Here is a 20,371-nt window from a genome sequence, read left to right on the forward strand (position 1 = left end):
TTTCTCTTTCTGTCTCCTTCCCCTCCAGTGCTGTCTTCTTCTGGGTGGTTGCTATCCGTTCTTTTTTCTTTTGATGTTTTTGCCCTACTATTGTTTTAATAATGTAAAATCCCAAGTTTTAGCCTGTTCCTCGTGGTTACTGCCCATTTGCTTCTCTTGTTCCATTTTCCTCGCAGCTATGCTTTCTCTCTTTCTTACTTTGGTTTTCTGGTACTTGATATCAGCTGATGCCAAACTTAGCAACAGCTCTAGGTTGTGAGAAAGAATAGCAGAGAGTAAACAAGTGCAACAAAGGGATCAGAAACTCAGTTATCCATGTATGTATTACTATTTTTGTACTGATATTCTGTGTTTTCCGGCTACCTTTCTACATTACCCTCTCTTTGTTCCTTTCGTTCTGGTTTTACTCCTCTTTCTCATTTGTGCATTTTGTTAATGGCAGCATTGCGTATTACTTAGAATTATAGAGATGACAAAAGACAGAACACTGAGTATAGGGGTTCAGATTCACCCTTTGAGGTGGAGCACTTTTTGGAGTCTGAAATTCTCAGGTACTTGAGTGGAGGACTAGAAATCAAGGCAGCAGTGAACATTAAGGGACTTGCTTATTCCAAGGATTTCCCTCTGTGTTCTTTTTAAAACCAAGCACAGCCAGTGTTTATGGATATTTGTATGAGTTTAACTGAATACTGTAATCTTGTAATCTGAAAACTCAGTATATATGATCAGTGGAGAATAAACCTGACCTTTGAGTATTTTCTTACTCGGAGGCAAACGGTGAAAAGGCGAGGCTGAGAAGCTGTTTTCCTCACCATTCCACATTCTTCTTTCCTGCAGTCAAACAGTGTCTAGTTTGTCAGTGGTTGCTGGGATTTTGAGGAGGGGAGCAGGAGATGCTGGAGCCAAGAGGACCTGTTTGTGCACTTGCCCAGGTTACAGCTGTTAGTGACACTGAGATTATCTCCCCTGTCTGGTGCATCCTGCTGTGCCGCTTACGGGGTAATACCCAGCGAGCGATATCCTGTTGTTTGTAGCTTCTCTTTGATGTGTATGACTTGATTTGGGAAAAAGTAACACAATGATGAGAGACATCAAAACTGTTCCAAATGTTTGACTTAATGTCTTGAATTCCATGGGACACCACTGTGTCTTTATGCAGTGATATAACCATATGTTGTAATAGGTACTAATTGCATAACTGCTGTAATTGTCCTGTCAACAATTTGGATTACCTTTTATTCGTCTAGTGGTTAATTAACCTTCCTTTTAAAATTAGAGCTCCAGAAGCAAAGCGTTCTGTTCCTCAGTGAGATGGGATTATGCTGGGTTTGCACACCTTTGTATCCTCCATAATTTGGGGGACTACCTTCATATTTATTAAGTTGCTGATTATTTGTGTGAAGCACTTTCAGCACTTTGGAAAATGACAAGAAGCCTAATTCTTTGATTAAGAATCAAGGCTTTTATTATTTTGTTCTCAAATCCAATTTCTACAGGCCACTGCATTCTAAGGCAAGTTTTAACAACAACAAAGTAGATCAAGTAGATTAAGATGCCTTTAAATAAGTTACCTATGTAGAAAATATAGGATGAAATAACTAGGCATTTCATCTTAAATACAAAAACCCTCCCATCTTCAGCAGTAATTAATGAATGTGTAAAACACCATAAATATGCCTATGGAATGTTGGAAATAGTGACCATGAGCTGCTGTATGTATTTGTAATGCTAAGAAATGTAAGAACAAATATACTGCAGTTCTTTTCCAGTCCTCTAGCAGAATGTATGAGGAGAAAAATGGGTAGATAAACGTTGCAAGTGGAAAGCTTGCAGTATTTCCCACTTTTGAACTCAGCTTTATATAGAAATTTATTCCCCAGGTGTCTGGGTGCCGTTACCTGTAATGTCCTGGTTTGAGTTTGGTTCTTTTCTCAGATTTTTCATGGTGAGCTACTGCTATTTTTCTCCAGAAGTGAAAAGCTCTATGCTACAGCAAGAGCTATATTCCACTTTATGCAAATGTAGCTTAAGAATCATTGCATTGTATGATTCATCTTTATTTCCAACTATATTGTGATCTAGCAAGAATTTCCAAGTCATCTGCAAAGTTTATCATAGATGCCAATGTTTGCAGTCTCAGAAAAAACATTACTTATGATGGCAAGATTTGTGCATGATAAAGGAGGAGGATTTACTGGTAATCTAATGGTAATTAAAAGACAAAAGGATATTTGGATTTTGAGATAATTGTTAAAAGATAGGTCATTAAAACTGTTACAGATCTTCTCAGTTCATCAACGGTTAAAAATTTGCTGTTGCTATCATTAAAAATATCAGCAGGCATTTCTTCATTTTGCAAAAACATGTCAGGAAAGGGGATTTGTAAATAGAGAAATTCACTCCACATTTTAAGTGGGAATGCCTATCAACTTTGTAAACCTCTGGCTACCAGCCCTTTTCATGCTTCCCTGTGGTAACTGCTTCTTTCTGGGTATGTCAAAGGCATCTTTATACAATGCCTGCAACCTTCAAACAGTGTATAAGGTCCTGCAGTGCTTCCAAAGGAAGACACTGCAGGTGTCTTTGCACAGATTTGAGAGTGCTCTTGGCACCTTCTCATGCACTTGTGTCGCCTTCTCAACCCATAAACACACATGCACACATACATTTGCCATTCTTGTCAGCTCTGCACCAACCGAGAGCTGATGGGATGAAATGTCTTTTCCCTTTGTCACCTGCCAGCCCCATTTCTCTTATACCTGGTGTTCCCTGGAAGTGTTCTCAGACGTATTTTAACAAAGTGTTCTCAGTGTGGGTCCTGTAAAACTCGTACCAGCAATTTTACTACAGTATTTTCATTACAAAGGACACCCTGTTTCATAATAATACATTATATTCATTTTGAAGATGTCCTCATGTCTTACAAGAAGCAATTCTAAAAAGGTGGTTGATGCTGTTAGTTGGTACTTTGTTTTCCTTGTAAAGTCAGCATGGTATAAAAAATTCAGTGTAAAAAATTGATTTTAAAAGATAGATTGTACCTTGATGGTACCTTGTTATTTAGTTAATGTATGCCTTCTGTGATATGGAAGCTGCAGTATATGCTATTTATGTCCTAGAAAATATTCAAAAATAATTGCTGACAAAAGCCACTTCACAGGTTGACTCAGAGGTACATCTTGTAATCTGAATGTTAATATTCTGGATAGCTAGGCAGAGAAAACTATTGATGTAGTTTGAAGATTCATGTAGAGACTAGTCAGGATTTTAGTTAGAGAAGTGGGAGGGAGAGAGATTGAGGCATTTGAGTTCTTCTGGTTTCACTAAAATTTTATGCTTATTGAGCATATGAATGCATACCATTTGTAATATTTTTGAAAAGGTAAGATTTTTTGCTAGTCAGTTGGAAATCTTGATTTTTACATCTCAAGAAATTATGTCTTTTCCAGAAGCAATTTGGAATCACCTTTATTTTGTTCTAGAATCCAGGCAGCCCCTGGTTTCATTGTGCAAACCATGACTATCTGTCATCTGCTTTATTTTTCCCCTCAAGCTTAGGTCTGTGTCATGAAGAAGCACTGATAAAAAACAGAGGCCTGATTCTTACCTCACTTGCATGTGATCTCTTCCGTGTGATCCATGCAGAGGGAGTAGGAACAGCTACCACTGAGATCAAACAATATCCCCTGCTCAAATTAGCATGTAGATCTTGGCTTTTAACATTAATGGACCCAAGCAAGACCTGTGTGTCTCTTAAAAAGAGCTCAACCTCTTGTGGTTGCAACTGTTTTGGGAGGCAGAGAAGTGTTGAGGATGTTTTCAAATGAAATGATATTCTGTATTTTCTCAGTATTTGAAAATACCAAAGGTCACGCTTTTTTTACACCCAGGAGTTGCACATTTTATTCCTCTCTAGTCCACCTGCAAAAATATTGCTTCTGTAGCCTAATCTGATGCCATAAACTACTGTGTCATAGACAAATTAAAGCAGTGGTTTTACCTCTTGGGGTACACCGTCAGATGACTCAGGCTGTAAACTGGAAAGTATTTTTTCAATTGGTGGCATTGGCCAGCCTAGCAAACTCCACGGGCATCTGTATCAGCTGCCTTGGAATTGCTTTTGATGTGATTAGGCTACTAATTAGCTGTCTCAATTCTTCGCTCCCTCCTGATGTTTTCTTTTGATTCCTTTTGACTCTGAGGAGCCTGTATTCCATGTGTGTTTGTTTTGTGTTTTGTGTAAAATCCCTAATGATAGCTTAGACTGTCCTCTTTTGGTTGAGTTTCCTTGTATTGACATACAATTTTCTGTTAAATGCATACATCAGGATTTTTCTTCTAAGAATAGCTGTTATTTTGCAAGGTGTAAACAATGTCTTGATGGAGTGCATATTGTCATACGTCCCTGTTCATCTAAACTGTGCTAAGGATTCTACAGTTTGAGTAAGAATATTCATAGCTACTTCTAAACCATCACAACCATACTAAATATTTAGTACTCGAATATTTATTCACCAGATAGTAACTTCACAATTAAATTATTACATAAAGTCATTTAAGTAACTGCAGAAGTTATTGTATTAAGGCCCACTTTGCAAGGAAACCAATGACAAGGAAGCAGTGAAACACGCTAATAGATTATATGCTATAGCAATATATTGCCTTTTTATTGCTTTTCCACAGGCAGCAGATTCATGTATAGTTATTACTAGCTACATTATCTGCTAGTTTTCTATCAAAAAAGATTCAGTCTATTGAATCATTAATCCAATATTTATCATTCTTATTGAAAATCCAGGAGTGTTAGCACTGTATAATATATTGACTTAAATCTACTGGTTTTGCTAAAGATTAAAAACATATTAACTTAAAAAGCACAGTATTTCTTAGGACATTTGAAACTATTCATTGTGGATGTTTGAAATGACAATATTTCTATGTTGTGTGAGGAATGATTTAAAAAAAAAAAAATCTTTTAACATATAGTAAGTGACTGACCAGTACTATCCTGATTTGAAGATGCTGAATGTTCATCCAAGTCATATTTGAAATTTTGATGTGTATTGCATTAGTTACTGAATATCAAGAATAAAATTTTTGCTCATACATAGAGTGTAAAATGGGATCTTTTGTAGCAGCACACGGCCTGTTTAGAATGATATAACAGGCGCTGAATGTTCACATATCAAACAAAATGCCATCTTTCTGTAGAAAAGAGGTGTCAAAAAGTTTCTTTGTACCTTTAACGCATGTGATTATGTAGTACAAAATGCAGAGTTTGTAAAATTTCTTGAATATACAGGCAAAAAATGAATAATTCAAAACAACTCATAAGTTCTACATTCTATTGTATCTTTTATAACACAGGCAGAAGATAGCATTGTGTTCCCAGTAGAGCTGAATTTGCACAAGTTACACCTCTGAAAATGCCAGATGGTCTATGGTCTACTTTTGAGAGCTGTCACATATGTAAAGATTTGAAAAAAGAAAGACAGCTGAATGAGAGCAGTGGATCATTAAAGAGAGAGTGAGAGTCCCTGGGTATCACTGTGTTTTAAGAAGCATTGTGTCGTTACCCGTATTACACCTTTTTTTTTTTTTTTTTTAAGATATACACAACCTTTAAAAAATAAGGTAAAAATATTTCTGTTTTAAACTAAGTGGTTGTGGCTTAATCTTGAACTGTCAATTGCTTTTGTTCTTTATGCTAGAATGCGGTCATATGGTTCCTAATTGGTTTCAAGTGTATTTTAACCATAAGATTCAAGTCTCCCTAGTGCAAAATTATCAATAAAGTTAAAATAAATTTAAATTGAGATAACTAATCCATTTGGGGGTTTATTCCATTTTGATTTGACCTGCGTATTGCATGTGGATACTGTAAAGCCAGTCAGCTAAAAAGTTGTATGTTAATGCTAAAAGACTGAAGTACAAGTACTTTGGGAACACAGTTATGCCATAAAAAATAAAAAACCCCACACCAACACCAAAAAACTCCTAAACGCCTTAGTAAGAAAAAAATAATAAAGGCAAAAACATATAACTGTTTAGATTCCTTAAGGCTTCTGATTCATCCACAGTTTGACAGAGGCACACCTAATTTTGAAGATTGAATTTTTGATAATTTGTCAAGTTATTGTATTGTTACAAAGCACTAAAAATATATAAACAATTGTAAGCTGCCACCACCAATTTACCTGGCTTGGAAAAGGTCGTAACTGTCAGTTTTAGAAACTTGCATGTCCAGACATACAGGATTTTTCATATCGTCTATTGCATTTATTTATTAAAGAGGGTTAACCCCTCCCCAGGAATTCTGGGTTACTGTTGCAACTGCACCACTCCCCAGTTGGGAATCATATGCAGCACAGTGTGAAGAAACAACGTTACATGGAACGTGGAAAACACTGTTCCTTAATGGTACAATTTACATTTGAGTAGGGTAATGAAAATAAAGCTATAAGGAGCTGTGGATATGACCACTGAATTTTAGAGAGGAAAGATTTTATTTTTGATTGTGGTTATGTCTACATTGACTGTTTTTAAAATAGTAGGAATAGTTTTTGATTTTTAAAAAAATTAGTTTTGCACATACATAAAAAGATGACCTCTGCAGAGGGTTCCTGGTAGTATACTTCTAATTAGTCCTCTTCAGGTAGGAGAAAACTCCCTAAAAATTTGCTTTGGGGCCTTCATGAGAGTCTGGAAATGTTAACAGTGTAAATGCTGCAAATTGAATTTCAGAGTGAAGAAAGTGGCTTGCTTATGGTTCTGTTCTGGTTTTGCACACACTAATGCAAAATGGAAAGAAGCAGTTTCAATATTGCCAATGAAAAACTTTTTGGTCAACAGTTGTTCAGGTGTCAGCATTGTACTCCTGCTCTGTTGACTTGGAGGTTCATGAGCAGTTGCTGCTGGTAATGGAAGGGTGTGATCTTTGTCTTCTCTGTAACATCTTTGTGGAGGCTAAGCAGACATAATTTCCCTAGCCTCCCTTTCATTCCTGTAACACAAAATTATCAGTTTTGTATAGCCGACTCAATCAGGGTTATTCTAACCCAGATAGATGTGGGCAATCTAGGGTATCTTCTTAAAATCTTGGTTGCTGTGATTAAAAATACGAAATGGAAGAAAAAATGAACAAGTTCATATCTAAACTATTATGAAAAATCTATTTTTTCCTGTGAACATGACCAGGACTTAAAGCTTAAGGTTTATCTGAAGTTTAATCTGTACAAATTTATGATAATTGGAGGAAGCAATCTGAGAATGGTATCAATGGGATTGATATAAGTGAAGCATGGAGGGTTTGTTAGGCAAATTCAACACTGACAGTCGTTTTAGAGTCATCTTGGTCTGTGTGTCCCAATAGTATTTGAAAGTTTGCTCACTTCTACCTGAAGTGATCAGTGGAGAAGTTTCTTTTAGAGGAAGCTAGCTATAATTATCTCTAGTATTGTTATCTTGGACACAATGTAATCTACATGTGAAGCTACATTGTGAAATCATTTGAAAAGAGACTGAACTGCAACAGTTTTTCTTTACTGCTGGCACTGTTTAATGTCTTTTCAGCTGAGTGTTTAGTAGGATCTGGGCTTTTTGCTTGACATTAGATTTATAAGTAGTTGAAGATTGGACTGTCTGAAAACCTCTTTATGTCCAAGCACAATTCAGTAGTGTTTTGGTTATGAGAGGTGATGCTTTTTGATTAGGAAAACTGGTTATGTTACTATGTGTATAGTTTAATTAGTTTTTGAACAAAGTCTGCATTTTTTTTTCCTAAATAAGACTTTTTAATTGGAAACCACTTTTTTATTACAAAGCTTAACATAAAAAAATTAAAATCCTGTGATTTCTTTACATACACACTTAAAATGCATAGGTGATGTATTTTCCATATTATTAAAAATATGCTCCTTTATGACACAGTAGCATAACAAAGAGCGGTCAAGTTTCATGCCTTCTCATTAGAATGAGTTTATAACTTGTCATTTTGGAGTCTTAACCAGGCCACTGCAGATTCCCACCTTGACAGGTTTTTGTTTTTTTTTTTTTTTTAACTTTGACCGTTTCAGTTTGTTGTCATTAAATCCCTAACTGGCACATTATGTCCATTTTTAAAATGGAAGTTTGTCTCAGTTTTCCTTCTTTTTCCTCCCACTCTTTATTTTCTCCTCCTTCAAACTGCTTGCCGTATTCTGTCTGTGTAATTCACAGAGCCTTGCAAACCTTGTGTGCAATGCCAAGTGGGGAATCTAGGCCTCATGAGGCACTTCCTGAATACCTAATAATTGGTTTTAATCTGAAGATATTTTGTGGTTTCTTGTTTTGATGGGGAAATATTAAACTTTCAGTCTATTCTTTGATCAAGAAAAGCAATGAAAGTTGCATTCCCAGTCTAGCCTAAAGTGTTCAGTTATCAATTTACAATTTAAAATAACCCTTTCTTGCTTTCATTTTAAGCACAACCTCAACGTTTGCCTCAGCCAAACACTTCAGCACTGGAAAGGGGTGAGGAAGAAAGTGGCAAAATCCAGAATGGCCACATTGCTCTGAGTAATGGAAGTGGAATCCACAACGGGGTCAAGCATGTGCCTGCAGACAACAGAAAACTTTCAGCTCCTGTTTCAGAAAAAATGCACAGAAAAATTCAGTCCACCTTGTCTGTCAACAGCAACAGCAGCAAGAAGAGTAAGATAAGCTCTGCGTTTTCTCAAAAGCCAGGTACTTCACCTGAAGGTAAGCAGAAATTCTTATTAAAAAACACTAAACTGAATAAAGACTAACCAAACCTCATTCTCACTAGTAATTACACAATCAACTGAAAATAATTGAAGACCATGACTCATGCTCCAGAAGCAAATAGAAATCATTATGATAAAACACAAGGTACTTCCCCAAAGGAAAATATTAAGCATTTGAAGGAAATTGAAGCAGTGGGACGTTTCTTGCTTTCAAACGTTTGGCCAACATAGTCTGACAATGTTTTATTTTCTCTAGTTAGTATCCTGAACTGATAGAAACTCTTGTCAACATTATCACATATACACCAGAAAAAAAGTTCTATATACTATTTCAAAGCATAGTAAATCCTTAAATCCAGTAATGGCAGGTTCCATGAGGGTAGAGTTTGCTTTTAAAAACGTTCCATAAGCAGATGTTCTGATTGCCCGTGAGGTCTAAACACTAGGTCATAAAATCCGGACCTGTGCTTCAGTGTGTAAGGTGACTTATGCTATATTTGGGATGTAAATAACTTGCATGAAAAAGCTTTGTACTCCCTATCCACAGCTTAAATATGAAAAAAAAAAACAAAAAACAAAAAAACCCAAAAAAACTCAAAACAAACCCAAAGAGTTTCTCGTCATATTTTAGCTCTGTCTGTGTGTTTTCACTGCTTATAATTACTCTATCAGTCCCAGAGTTGCTGACCCTCTCCTCAGCCCACTGCCTTCCCATTAGCATGAATATTCTCAATGGGCTTTGCTCCTGCCTGTTACAAAAAGGGTGCAGAGGCTTTATAAATTGTGTTGGCTTGAGGCCGGCATAGGTGCAACTGCTTAAAAAAAAACCCTCTGGGGTGTGGTTACAGACACAGATTCTTAGAGAAATGGGAGACAGTACTGTTCAGTGAAATGGGGAGGATTCTCAGCATAGATGAAAGGAAGAGGGATCAGAAGGACTGCACATAGTGGCCTGAATGAAGCCTACTGATGTCAGTTCAGTGACTTCTCTTGACTTTGACTAGTTCAGTCAAACCTACTCAGTAAATCTGTATAGTAACATCAAGAACAGTTTCACTCGAACTGTGCCATGGGCTGGTCCTCCTTGCTGTGGTTTATTTTCATATTTAGGTTCAAGAGCCTACTGTTATTTTCCTGTTGCACTTTCAGTCCTTTAATATTTCTTTCCAGAATCACAATTTCGTACTTCTTATATTCCCCTTATCTTTTTTTCTGTTATGTGAAATCCAGTTCACCTCCTGGCCTGATACTTTTCGTCTGTATTGTTCCTTCATACAGTATCAAAAAACTATAAGTCAAGAGACCTAGATCTGTTCACATAACTGGTACAATGTACAGGCCTCTGAATTTAAGAAATCCAACCTCAAAAAAAGAAAAAGTGCTGAAGAGACTAATCCAGCACTGCGAGGTCACCACTAAACTATGTCCCTAAGCACCACATCTATATCTCTTTTAAGTACCTCCAGGGATGGGGACTTCATGACTTCCTTGGGCAACCCCTTCCAGTGCTTGATAATCCTTTCAGAGAAGAAATTTTTCCTAATATCCAATATAGACCTCCCCTGCTGCAACTTGAGACTGTTTCTTCCTGTCCTATCTGTTGTTACTTGGGAGAACAGACCAACCCCCACCTCACCACAACCTCCTTTCAGGTAGTTGTAGAGAGCGATAAGGTCTCCACTGAGCCTCCTTTTCTTCGGGCAAAACAGCTCCAGCTCCCTCAGCTGCTCCTTCTAAGACTTGTTCTCTAGACCCTTTACAAGCTTTGTTGCCCTTCTCTGGACATGCTCCAGCACCTCATTGTCCTTCTTGTAGCAAGGCACCCAAAACTGAACAGAGTATTCTAGGTGCAGCCCAAAATATAGAATTTTCTCTAGAACCTATAATTTTGCTCTACAACATCTTACCTATTGAAAGAACAGAAAGCCTGGTAGTGATTGAAGCAGGATAGAATCAAGAAACATCCAGACTTGCCACCCATCCTGTGCAGGAGCATGTTTGGGCTCATGCTCATTTAAAAGGTTAGCAAATGCAGCATGCTGATTCATATGTGTATGAGAAAGCTAAATGAAGCCCAGGGTCAAGACAGCACATCTTCCCTTGAAGATCACTACTGCTCCTGCTGGTTTCTAAAGTACTGGACAGCCCTAGTGCAAGCTATAAAGCCACCAGTCCACCACCAAAGTCCCCCCACCATAGTTTACAACTCCTTTATTGATTATTCCAACTGTAAACTCTGCTTGCACTATAGATCACATCTTTTGAACTTTCAGAATTTAAGTTGCATTGGAAGTGCTTAAAATGTAACAGACATTTTGGTAGCCGTAGTATAAAAGCTTCAAAAACTGCCTTTTTAAATGAGCTTGTAGTATATGGAGTCATGTCAGCATTCTAGAAAATGCTGTTTAGAAACACTTTCACATCCAGTGAAGCTTAGAAGGGTGTAAGTGCACTCACCAGCTCTGCTCTTCCTCTGCATCTATTATTAATCCATATTGTCCCTGAAGAAATCTTACTCAGCTCCATAACTTCCACTACAAAAAAACCAAAGGAATTATGAAATAGTGGGAGTGTCTCTCTTAAAAAGCAATTTTTAAACACTGTTTCAGTTCTAAAGATTTTTTTTAAAGGGACTGGATAGGTTTCAGTGCATATTGGGAATATAAATTTTTTTTAGTCAAAGAAATTTTAATTCTATTTTAAATTATTGATGTCAGAGGTGTCACACTTCCTCCAAAACTCTGTCTGGTAGACCACTAGCAAGGAGAATTGTCAATCTTTTGCACCTGTTATGCATAGCACAGAGAAGCACCTTGGAAACCTGAAAAAGCAATTGTAAATGATTAAAAAGAAGGCAGTCTAGCTGCTGTATTTGGAAGCAGTGTTACCTGTCCAAAGCAACTTGAAGAGAGGAGGAGGTCTAAAGGAGACAGCAATGAGGCAGCTGAACAGTAAATCTAGATGTTAGGAAATGAAGAAAAATGGGTAACTGGATGCATACATAAGTGTATCAGAGCAGTGCAAGGTAAATGATAGTGACATATGCAGAGTTGGAGGAGGAAAGGGAAGAAGAAGCTGGGCAGTGGAGGGATGGACGAGGAATTTAATTAAGGGGGCAAAGGGTGCAAAAAGAAGTCGTCACTAATTAGTTTTTAAAAACCAAACCAGGTTTTCCTACCAAAACCTTATGAAGCTTAATGTTATGCAGTTTTTAAGTAAAAGCAATCATTTATAACAAGTTGATGATGGTAAGAGGGAATATAGGTTTTAGTTCAGTTTTGAAATGGAGCTCTCGCTTCTAGTCAAGTTGCTGTGACCTCACAAGTTACTATGTTTTTCAGGGTAAACAACTCCAGTAATTTGTAATAATTTGAATTTAGGGTGATACTTCACATATTCACAAGACTGAGAGCATACACAGTTGCTGTATTAATCTGGAGGTGGTAGCATGTTAAACAATTGTGAGTGGAGCCTGCCTCCTGTATGTATGGTGAAATCTTCACTTTATTCCTTCCCAGGGTCTCTAAAGCAGAGAGGCACTCTAAAACAGAGAAACACATTTTATTTTCAAGATTTTTTTCAAGATAGGTCATAGGAAGTGTAATAACACTAGATGCCCACCTTCTTAGAGAGATAGAGAGAGCTTGCAGCGTGGGGACAAGGCTCTGGGGAAGGACTGACAATGTAGGTTGGCACTACATTTAAGTTACCACTTATCCTTTTCCATGAGCAAGGGCTGAAGCAACCTTCCTCAGCTTTCTGGACTGTGTATCTTGTGCTGCTGAGTTTAGAGATGTGGTGAACAATCTCACCCAATGTGTGCATGTTTTTTGAAATCCAGTGTTTAAAATGTAACATTTCAGGGTGCATTTAAATGATAATTTTTCCCCCCCTTCTTTTTAGTATAATGCAACTTCATCTCTTCTAGGTGTTGAATCCAAGCATGAGGTTGGTGGGTACTATTTAACTCGCGCTGCTGACTACGTTAATTTATTAGAGTATCCCAAGTGATACTGATGGCGATTGAATTGATCCTGAAGACAAAGCAAATCCACCAAATAGCTTTTGTATCAAGCCAGGGTCTTAAGAACCACTAGGTACATATATGTAGAAAGTAGTGATCAGTTTTCTTAGCAGGGTAGCAGGGCGCTTTCTGAAGTAGGACCATGTTACTTTCGTTTATGTAAGTTTGTGTAAACTGAAAAATAGTTTTCAGTCAACTGTACTTTTTTTTGACTGTCTGACTTGGAGTAGGATTTTTTTCTTCCCCCTTTTGCATGCCATAAAAGCAGACGTAAATTTTCTTTTACATACTGTTCTGTCATTAAATTAGTATTATTTAATGAAATTCAGTATAAGTGTGCATTGTACCATGAATATCCTCACACTGCAGAAATATCTGCTGGCCATGTCTCCCTTTTTTTCCTAAAACATACATATACTTCTGAAATCCATCCTATAGCATTAAGTAGCATTTAGGCAGCTGCTTAGTTAGCATGCTGCGAATCTCTCTTCTTGGGCTAAAATTTCCCTTGTTATCTTTCAGAAATTGATTCAAAGTGGGTTTGTGTCTGAGCATGAAGTGCTAAACAGATTTTTTTGTTACACAAGGTTGTGTCAGAATGCAGTTGTCAATCAGGCAATGGGCAAATAACATTATCATATGGTCAAACCTGTGGTTTTTAAGAAGGCATTTTGAAGAGTGGTGTCTTTTAAGCATGGTTAATATTTTTGTTTGTGCAGCAGTCCTGGCAGGTGATTTACATGTTGTTAAACAGGAGTGAGTGGAAAACAGGGAATGTAACGAAAAAAAGTCTCCCTCCAGTATCTATATTACAAGGTCACAGTCTAGCTAGCACCTAACTAGTCTTACTTTTTGCAGTGAGAGCAATGGCAATGAAAGCTTCATATTAAAAAGAAGCTTAAATTTTGGAAATTGGTGTGTTTCTTAAATTTGTCTGTATATTTTAACTGGATCATTTTATTCCTGAGGTTAAACCTGTATCGAGAGTTTAGAGTGTAAGCTTTGATGAAAATTTCCGTGTGTTTTGCAGTGAAATCTGTCTGTTCAGGAAGTATCTTATTTTTCATTATCAATAGAGGTGATAGTTTTCTATTTTAAAATGCCAAAATACCACGTATACTATGCTTTGTAACAGTATTTTTCCCTAAGTAAGTGTAGCTCTGTTATCTAGAGATACCTACAGTGCACACAGTAAGAAAAACAAAGTTTGTTCTTTCTGCATTTCTTATTTCTCCTGGAACATTTTCCTGGGTGCAGTGAGTTTTCTGGAGGGGGCTGGGTAGCAGAGGCTGCACACCAACCCCATATGTTGCAGGCACGGTGGTGTGATGGCGTGCGTGCCGCTGCTCGGTAAGCTTACGCCCCACGTCTGTGCAATGCACATCTTCAAGAAACTTGTGCAGGGGTGATTTTACATTGTCTAACTGTGTCACTGTGGCCATGAGCTATCTGCCATCAGTGTTCCATGTTCATCCCTGCTGCTGCTGGCCCCATGTGGCCGGACCACAGGACACCCATAGGACCTGCTGGGGCTTCTGTTCATGTCTCAGTGGGGGCCCAGAGTAAACCCCCACTGAGGACCTCAGCTGCCACTTTGATTGTGGTTTTTTGATTGTGACTTTGCCCTTTTTGATTCTTACTGTGAGACAGCAGAGTGCCTGGAGTTTTGTTTTGTGTTGTCTGAACTCAGTGAATATAGTTAGTAAGAAGCTGACCAAGGTCACCATCCTGTAAGTGGGCTTATTTACCATTGCAGATGTGAAAACCTTTTATCATATGTGACCTGCCTGCTTGGTATAAAAGCTTATTAGGTCAGTTTGTGGTGGGTTACTGTCAAACATTCCAAAAGCAGCATGGATCAGCCTGTGTGTGTGTTTTTCTGTACAGTTTTCAGTTTAACTTCTGCGTCCCTTGTACAGTTTTGATGGTTGATAGCTCTTTAAAAGTCTGTTTATTAAGTAGAGCCTTTTCATAAAGATGAAGAGAAGGTGATAAAAGGTAAGTTGAAATAAAAGAAATATGTATTTTAGTATTGAGAAGGAATTGGATAACAGGGTAATACCTGCATGCAAAAACTTTAGAAATAAAAGTGGTATGCATATGCAAATGTTTAAAGACATGGACAAAAATTAAAGTGGTTTTATTCTTGATATTTTTTCTTTTCCTTAAATGAGCATAGGTGGTACAGCCAGAATAAAGTATAGAGTGGAGCCTTCTGGGCTTTGAATGACAGTGTGTAAACATTTTGAGGGGATTTTAGGCTGTTTCTTTTCTGGATGTTTCAGTGGCAACGTTTATAATCCACTTAAAGTAGATGCTACGTGTACTGTATAAAGCCTTTGGTAAAATTGGCACAAAGTAGCTGGATGTGTGTGTATGATAAAAGCAGCCAAAAACTGGACAACTTGGTTTGCTCTCTGTTTGCCTTGGCATTGTTTAACAGTTTTGATGAAGTTCCCTAACAAATCTGTAACTTCTGGGGGTGTGCCAAAGGACGAAGGAAACAGCTTTACTTACATCAGTATTTAAAAATGCTGCATAGGATGACCCTTTTAACTTCAGGTCTAACTTTCATCTCAGGCAAAATGCAAGGATAATTAAAGATAAGCTTGAGTGTCTTGAGAGCTCGTCTTTCTTCCCCAGCTGTGAGCTGGTCTAATAAAATATACTATTACTGTCTACAGACCAAGCCTATCATAGTTTATGCCATTCAACGTAGCTTTTGGGAGCTTGGTTCATAGTCAACAAATGTGATACCATGCTTTGATGAAATCAAATGCATTTGATAAAGGAATTAAGGCAGATATACTGGTTTGGGGTTTTCTTTTTGTATAAAATATACCTCTGTACAGTGTTTGACACCCCACATCCTTACTTTTGTTTAGTGCCGATTTGTAGTGCAGTATTTCTCCATTAATTGTAGAAGAGTGTAATGGAAGAATTGGAAAGCAATGGAAATTTGAGAGTGGTGTGGTGTAGTGTCAAAGTCCTAAGGAAAAGGTTATCTTCATGAATGATGGGTTTATACAATGAGACAGACTAATTTCTTCTCTCTCTGTGCAAGTATTTAATAAAAACTTAAACCCCAAGACACTTGAGGGTTAACTGTCTATCAACAATATTGCATTATAAGCAGCAAGTCAGATGGAGTTTGGTCCTTGTTAAAATGCATGCCACCCTTAATTGCATTAATATGGGAAAAGAAGAATGAGAAAATCTCTGATTCTCCAACAAAAAGCAGAACATAAAGAAATAGATAAATTTAAGCTACCATATCTTCACAGTAATTCAGTGTCATAACTGATTTTGCTATATCACTTCTTTATCAGGAAATACTAAAATATATTCAAAGTGTCCAGAAAATGTGTAGGCAGACATGAAGACCATGAAGACCACCAAAGTTACTTTTTTTTTTTTTTCCAAATTCTTCCCAAATATATAAATTAAGTTTATTTCCAGTTGGATTACTGTGTTCCACTACTCACTCATCTTCAAAAACCATTAGGATTTTGTTGTGGTAAGGTTAAAGAGTGAAAGTTAAGTATAGACTTTATTCTTAACAAGTTAAAATAGTTCTGAAATTTAAAATCTTTAAGTTACAATTATCTCTTTGGTCTTGGAAACTGGAAGGAATTATTAGAAAGTCTTGTGCAAGCAGTGGAATAGATTTTAGTGGTCTTCAACATGGTACTGAAAAAACTGAGGGTCATGTCTTTTGTAATGAGCTTTATATAGCACCTTCTTCATGGCTGGATTCCACTGATCATGACAGCCTGCAACAGCAGCCAAAGGAAGTGAGTTTTAGCTGTAATGTTTTTCTATGGAACTGACAGGCTGCTGTAGGAGCATGGGTACTAGAGCAGGATGTGTGAGTTTGGTGTAGCATGTAGATTTGTTATTACTACAAAAAAACCCAAAACAAAACAAAACCAAACAAACAAAACCAAAAAACCAAAAAGCCAACAAAAACAGTGTGACTGTATCTTTTCTTTTTCCATATAATTACATCTGTAAATAAGAAGCTAAGAAGCAAGAGTCATACACAGAAGAAATTGTTCTTCTAGCCATTTTGTCCGAATGTATTGCAGACCTTTAGAGCCATGATTCGGAATTCAGCAAGTTAAGTAGGACTGGGTAACAGCATGCTTTGTCATGTGTTAAATAATTGCTACCTGGATAGCTATTAAAAGTCAATAACATGAAGAATATAAAAGCATGGTTATTTCAGGTTTGTCCTTGAAATCAGGATCAAAGTTTATGTTCATTGTACAAATGAGTCATTGCAACAATGAAGAGAGCAGTAAAGGATCTCTCTACTTTATGTTAAGTATTTGTGTAGATTAAGTAAAATTGTCATATAAAGATTTTTGATTGGAAAGTTAGTTTTTACCATCCAGAGAGAAGGAAATAAAAATAAACAGTAGGTAAATAATTTTTTTAGCGTTTCAGTCAGTGAAGAAGCAATGGATCGAAGACCTCTCACAGAGTGTCCAACATAGCACTAAATGAGCAAATTTCTTTCTGTCTTGGACAATTTTTGTTAGGTTTTACCTTTGAAATACCTTTATTTAAATCAACATAACCTCTTCTTGTAAGTATTGATTTACTGGTTTTTAAGATTAGGAGGGAAAAGTTCTTTTGTGGGTCCAGAAAGTACCTTCTGAGTGCAGTCCCTTTTGTTAAAACTATGAAGTCTGTTTCTTGTCCATCAATAAATATGTATATTATAATTTCTGTGAATGTTTATTTCTCTCCCTACGATTTTACATATCCCTGCGTGAAGCAGGGAAGACTTGTTTGTGCATCTTATTTTCAATATTTATGCACATAATTATTATGGTATTTTGTTTAAGAAAACAGTTGTAGAATAAAATTTATTCTGGTGTTAGTGTCTTTCAGCTGTTTTTCAAAATGCAAAATAGTAAAACCCTCAGCTTCTCCTATATGAAGGCTTCTTAGATAAAACTCTTGGCTTTTTTATCTTTTTCTTCATATTAAAAGAAAATCTGAAAGGAGATTGTACCTGAACAAATTTGACACCATCTCCATGACAACCAGCTAATTAATCGCTATCGGTCTGGCTTTGGTCCTCTTCAGTGAACTGATACTCCCCAGCTTTATTTCACATATCTTCTGGGCTTTCTATGAAGGTCATTTATTTAGCAACAGTATTTCTTTGGGAAAAGCAACCTTTTCATACAAGCAACAACTTTCTTTAAAAAAATCTGGGTCTTACCACCTGTGGTTTCCTCTCAGTTTTTTTTTGAGATGGGTTTTTCATTTTGTTCTTGCTTTTCCTCATATTTCCATATTTTATTTTGGACATAAATGTTTGTTATGTACATTATGACCGTGACCACATTGCAGTACAGATATCCCCAAGCTAAGTTTGGATCTAAGGTGTGTAGTAAGAAAGAAAGAGAAAAACAAAAAAGAAAAAAAAAAAGAGTAATAATAAATCAAACCCCAGCAGTGTGATGTTTAGAGTGGGCCAGGAGCTCAGGTAGTTACTTTACTTCTTGGGACAGATTTGCAGGTCTGAGCCCCTTATGCTGCACTGCTCTAAGTATTTGTGCTTGCTCGTGTAAAGTCACTGCTACGGTATCCTACAGTCAAAGAGTGCAGTGTTAGAGGTACTTTTAATCAGTCAAGATATTTACCACAGTTACTACATCATTTTTGACATTTATAAATATATTTAGGAAGCCTGATAATTATATTACCGTTGCAAGTAATTGCAAGCTTTTTCCCTATGTTAACGGCGTCCAGCCAGTGAACTGTAAGAACATAGCATCTGTAGATGGTCAGACCAGTCAGTATCCTGTTTTTCTTACTGGCCTCTTATAGCAGATACCTGTGATACACTGCAGGGACAGGAAAAGGATAAGATAATGCAGAATATTTTCACCAGAACATTTTCCCAGTCTTCGACTGTCTGTGGCTAAAGGAGCTGAAGGCTTGCAAGAAGTAAAAAGAAGAATGAAGACTGAGGATAGGAAAGAACAGCTGTCTATCCTGAATATTTCTTGTATTTTTAAGTTTTTATTTTCGTTCTGGATGACTGGTCACTGCCTTTTACAAATTAGTTAGGTTTATACATAAAAATGTATGCATTATGTGCTTATTATGTGCTTATTATTATTATGTGCTTATTATGGGTGGAGAGTATGTCCCTCGCTCCTGCAGTCACCTTTTCACTGATACATATTTTGTTCCAAACTTTGTGTTTCCCTGCCATGGCTCATGGATGTATTGATTGTTTGAAGTAATTCCATATATTTACTCTTTGGGTGCCATATTTGTTACAGACAAAGTGTGGGACACCTTAATTATCTCATAGAATTTAGTAGTACTTAGATGAATATTGGTGTTCAGGTGTAGGTATGAACTCTAAAAAGTTTGCCAAGAGATTTGTGTAAAAAAGCAACAGAAAAATCTGGTTTGAATGATTGTATTTCTGTACTTTCAACAGTATATGAAACATATCGTATGCTGTTATGCTGGATTTGAGGTGTGCAAAAACCATAAAGAAAGCAAAAATGTTTGGCAACTCCCTTTTTTTCATAACTAGCAAGCCAGCAAACTGGATTCAGAAGGGCAAGATGCACTAGGAGAAGCTGGAAATAGTTTTAGATGGTTTCCTTGCTAAACTGATTTTTAATTTTTTTTTTATCACTTTGTGGGCCTGCTGGAGGAAGTTATGTTTCAAGAAAATAGATATGGATATTTTACGTAATAAATGACTGGAGAAATGGATCTACATGGATGTTCAGTACTTGGGATTTTTGTGAAGTGGGGAAAGGAAACTTGCAACAAAACCAATACTGAACTGGAGACAAGTTAGGCTGCAAAAGTCACATTGAAGATGGGAAACATAGTCTTTATGGGTAGATTACCTCTGTTTTGAATCACTGTTTTTCAACTACTTATTGGATAGTGTGAATAGTTTTTAGAATAACATATTAACGATTTCTTTTTTTGTTTGTTTGTTTGTTCTGTGTTTGTTTTGTTTTGTTTGTCCCTACGTGACATGCTTCTGAACTGGTATGTATGAAGATTGCTGTGTTCACTGTATCCTGGCTTGCTTGTTCTGTGAATTTCTCACCCTCTGTAACATTGTTCTGGGACAAGCATCCTGTGGCATCTGCACGTCGGAGGCCTGCTGCTGCTGCTGTGGGGACGAGATGGGGGACGACTGTAACTGCCCATGTGATATGGACTGTGGCATAATGGACGCATGTTGTGAGTCTTCAGATTGCTTGGAGATCTGCATGGAGTGCTGTGGGATCTGCTTCCCATCATGAAATATTTATCTCTTTTTATTTTATTCTTTATAAAACTGGAGAGCTTTTCTTTAAATACATTTGAAGAAGGACAAGGAAAGGTTTTCACACAACCAGCTGGTATTGCACTGTTAATTCCCTATACAGAATATGTTTTTTTTAAAAAGCAATCCTGAAATCTGTATTCTAACACAAATTGTGTATTTTTTTTATGTGAAACTCAAGCTACATTCCAGCTTCCTTTCGGCTCTGGAAATGGAAGACTATTGAAACCAAATTATAGGCCGGATACCACAGGCTGTATGAAGGCAAAATTGCCA

The 20,371-nt window shown here is 37.0% G+C and overlaps 1 protein-coding gene across 1 annotated transcript in view; it reads left to right on the top strand.

Annotated features, from left to right (window-relative positions):
• Positions 1–20,086, top strand: part of MDFIC (MyoD family inhibitor domain containing) — a 44,525-nt gene extending 24,439 nt beyond the window's left edge. Inside the window, exons 3-4 of the mRNA XM_008935903.1 lie at positions 8,464–8,739; positions 19,825–20,086. Of these exons, the coding sequence (XP_008934151.1) occupies positions 8,464–8,739; positions 19,825–20,072 (524 nt within the window). The 3' untranslated portion in view covers positions 20,073–20,086. The remainder of the gene's footprint in view (positions 1–8,463; positions 8,740–19,824) is intronic.
• The last annotated feature ends 285 nt before the right edge of the window (positions 20,087–20,371 follow it).

Source organism: Merops nubicus, unplaced genomic scaffold (genome assembly GCF_000691845.1).
Source record: "Merops nubicus isolate BGI_N331 unplaced genomic scaffold, ASM69184v1 scaffold35362, whole genome shotgun sequence".
NCBI lineage: Eukaryota > Metazoa > Chordata > Aves > Coraciiformes > Meropidae > Merops > Merops nubicus.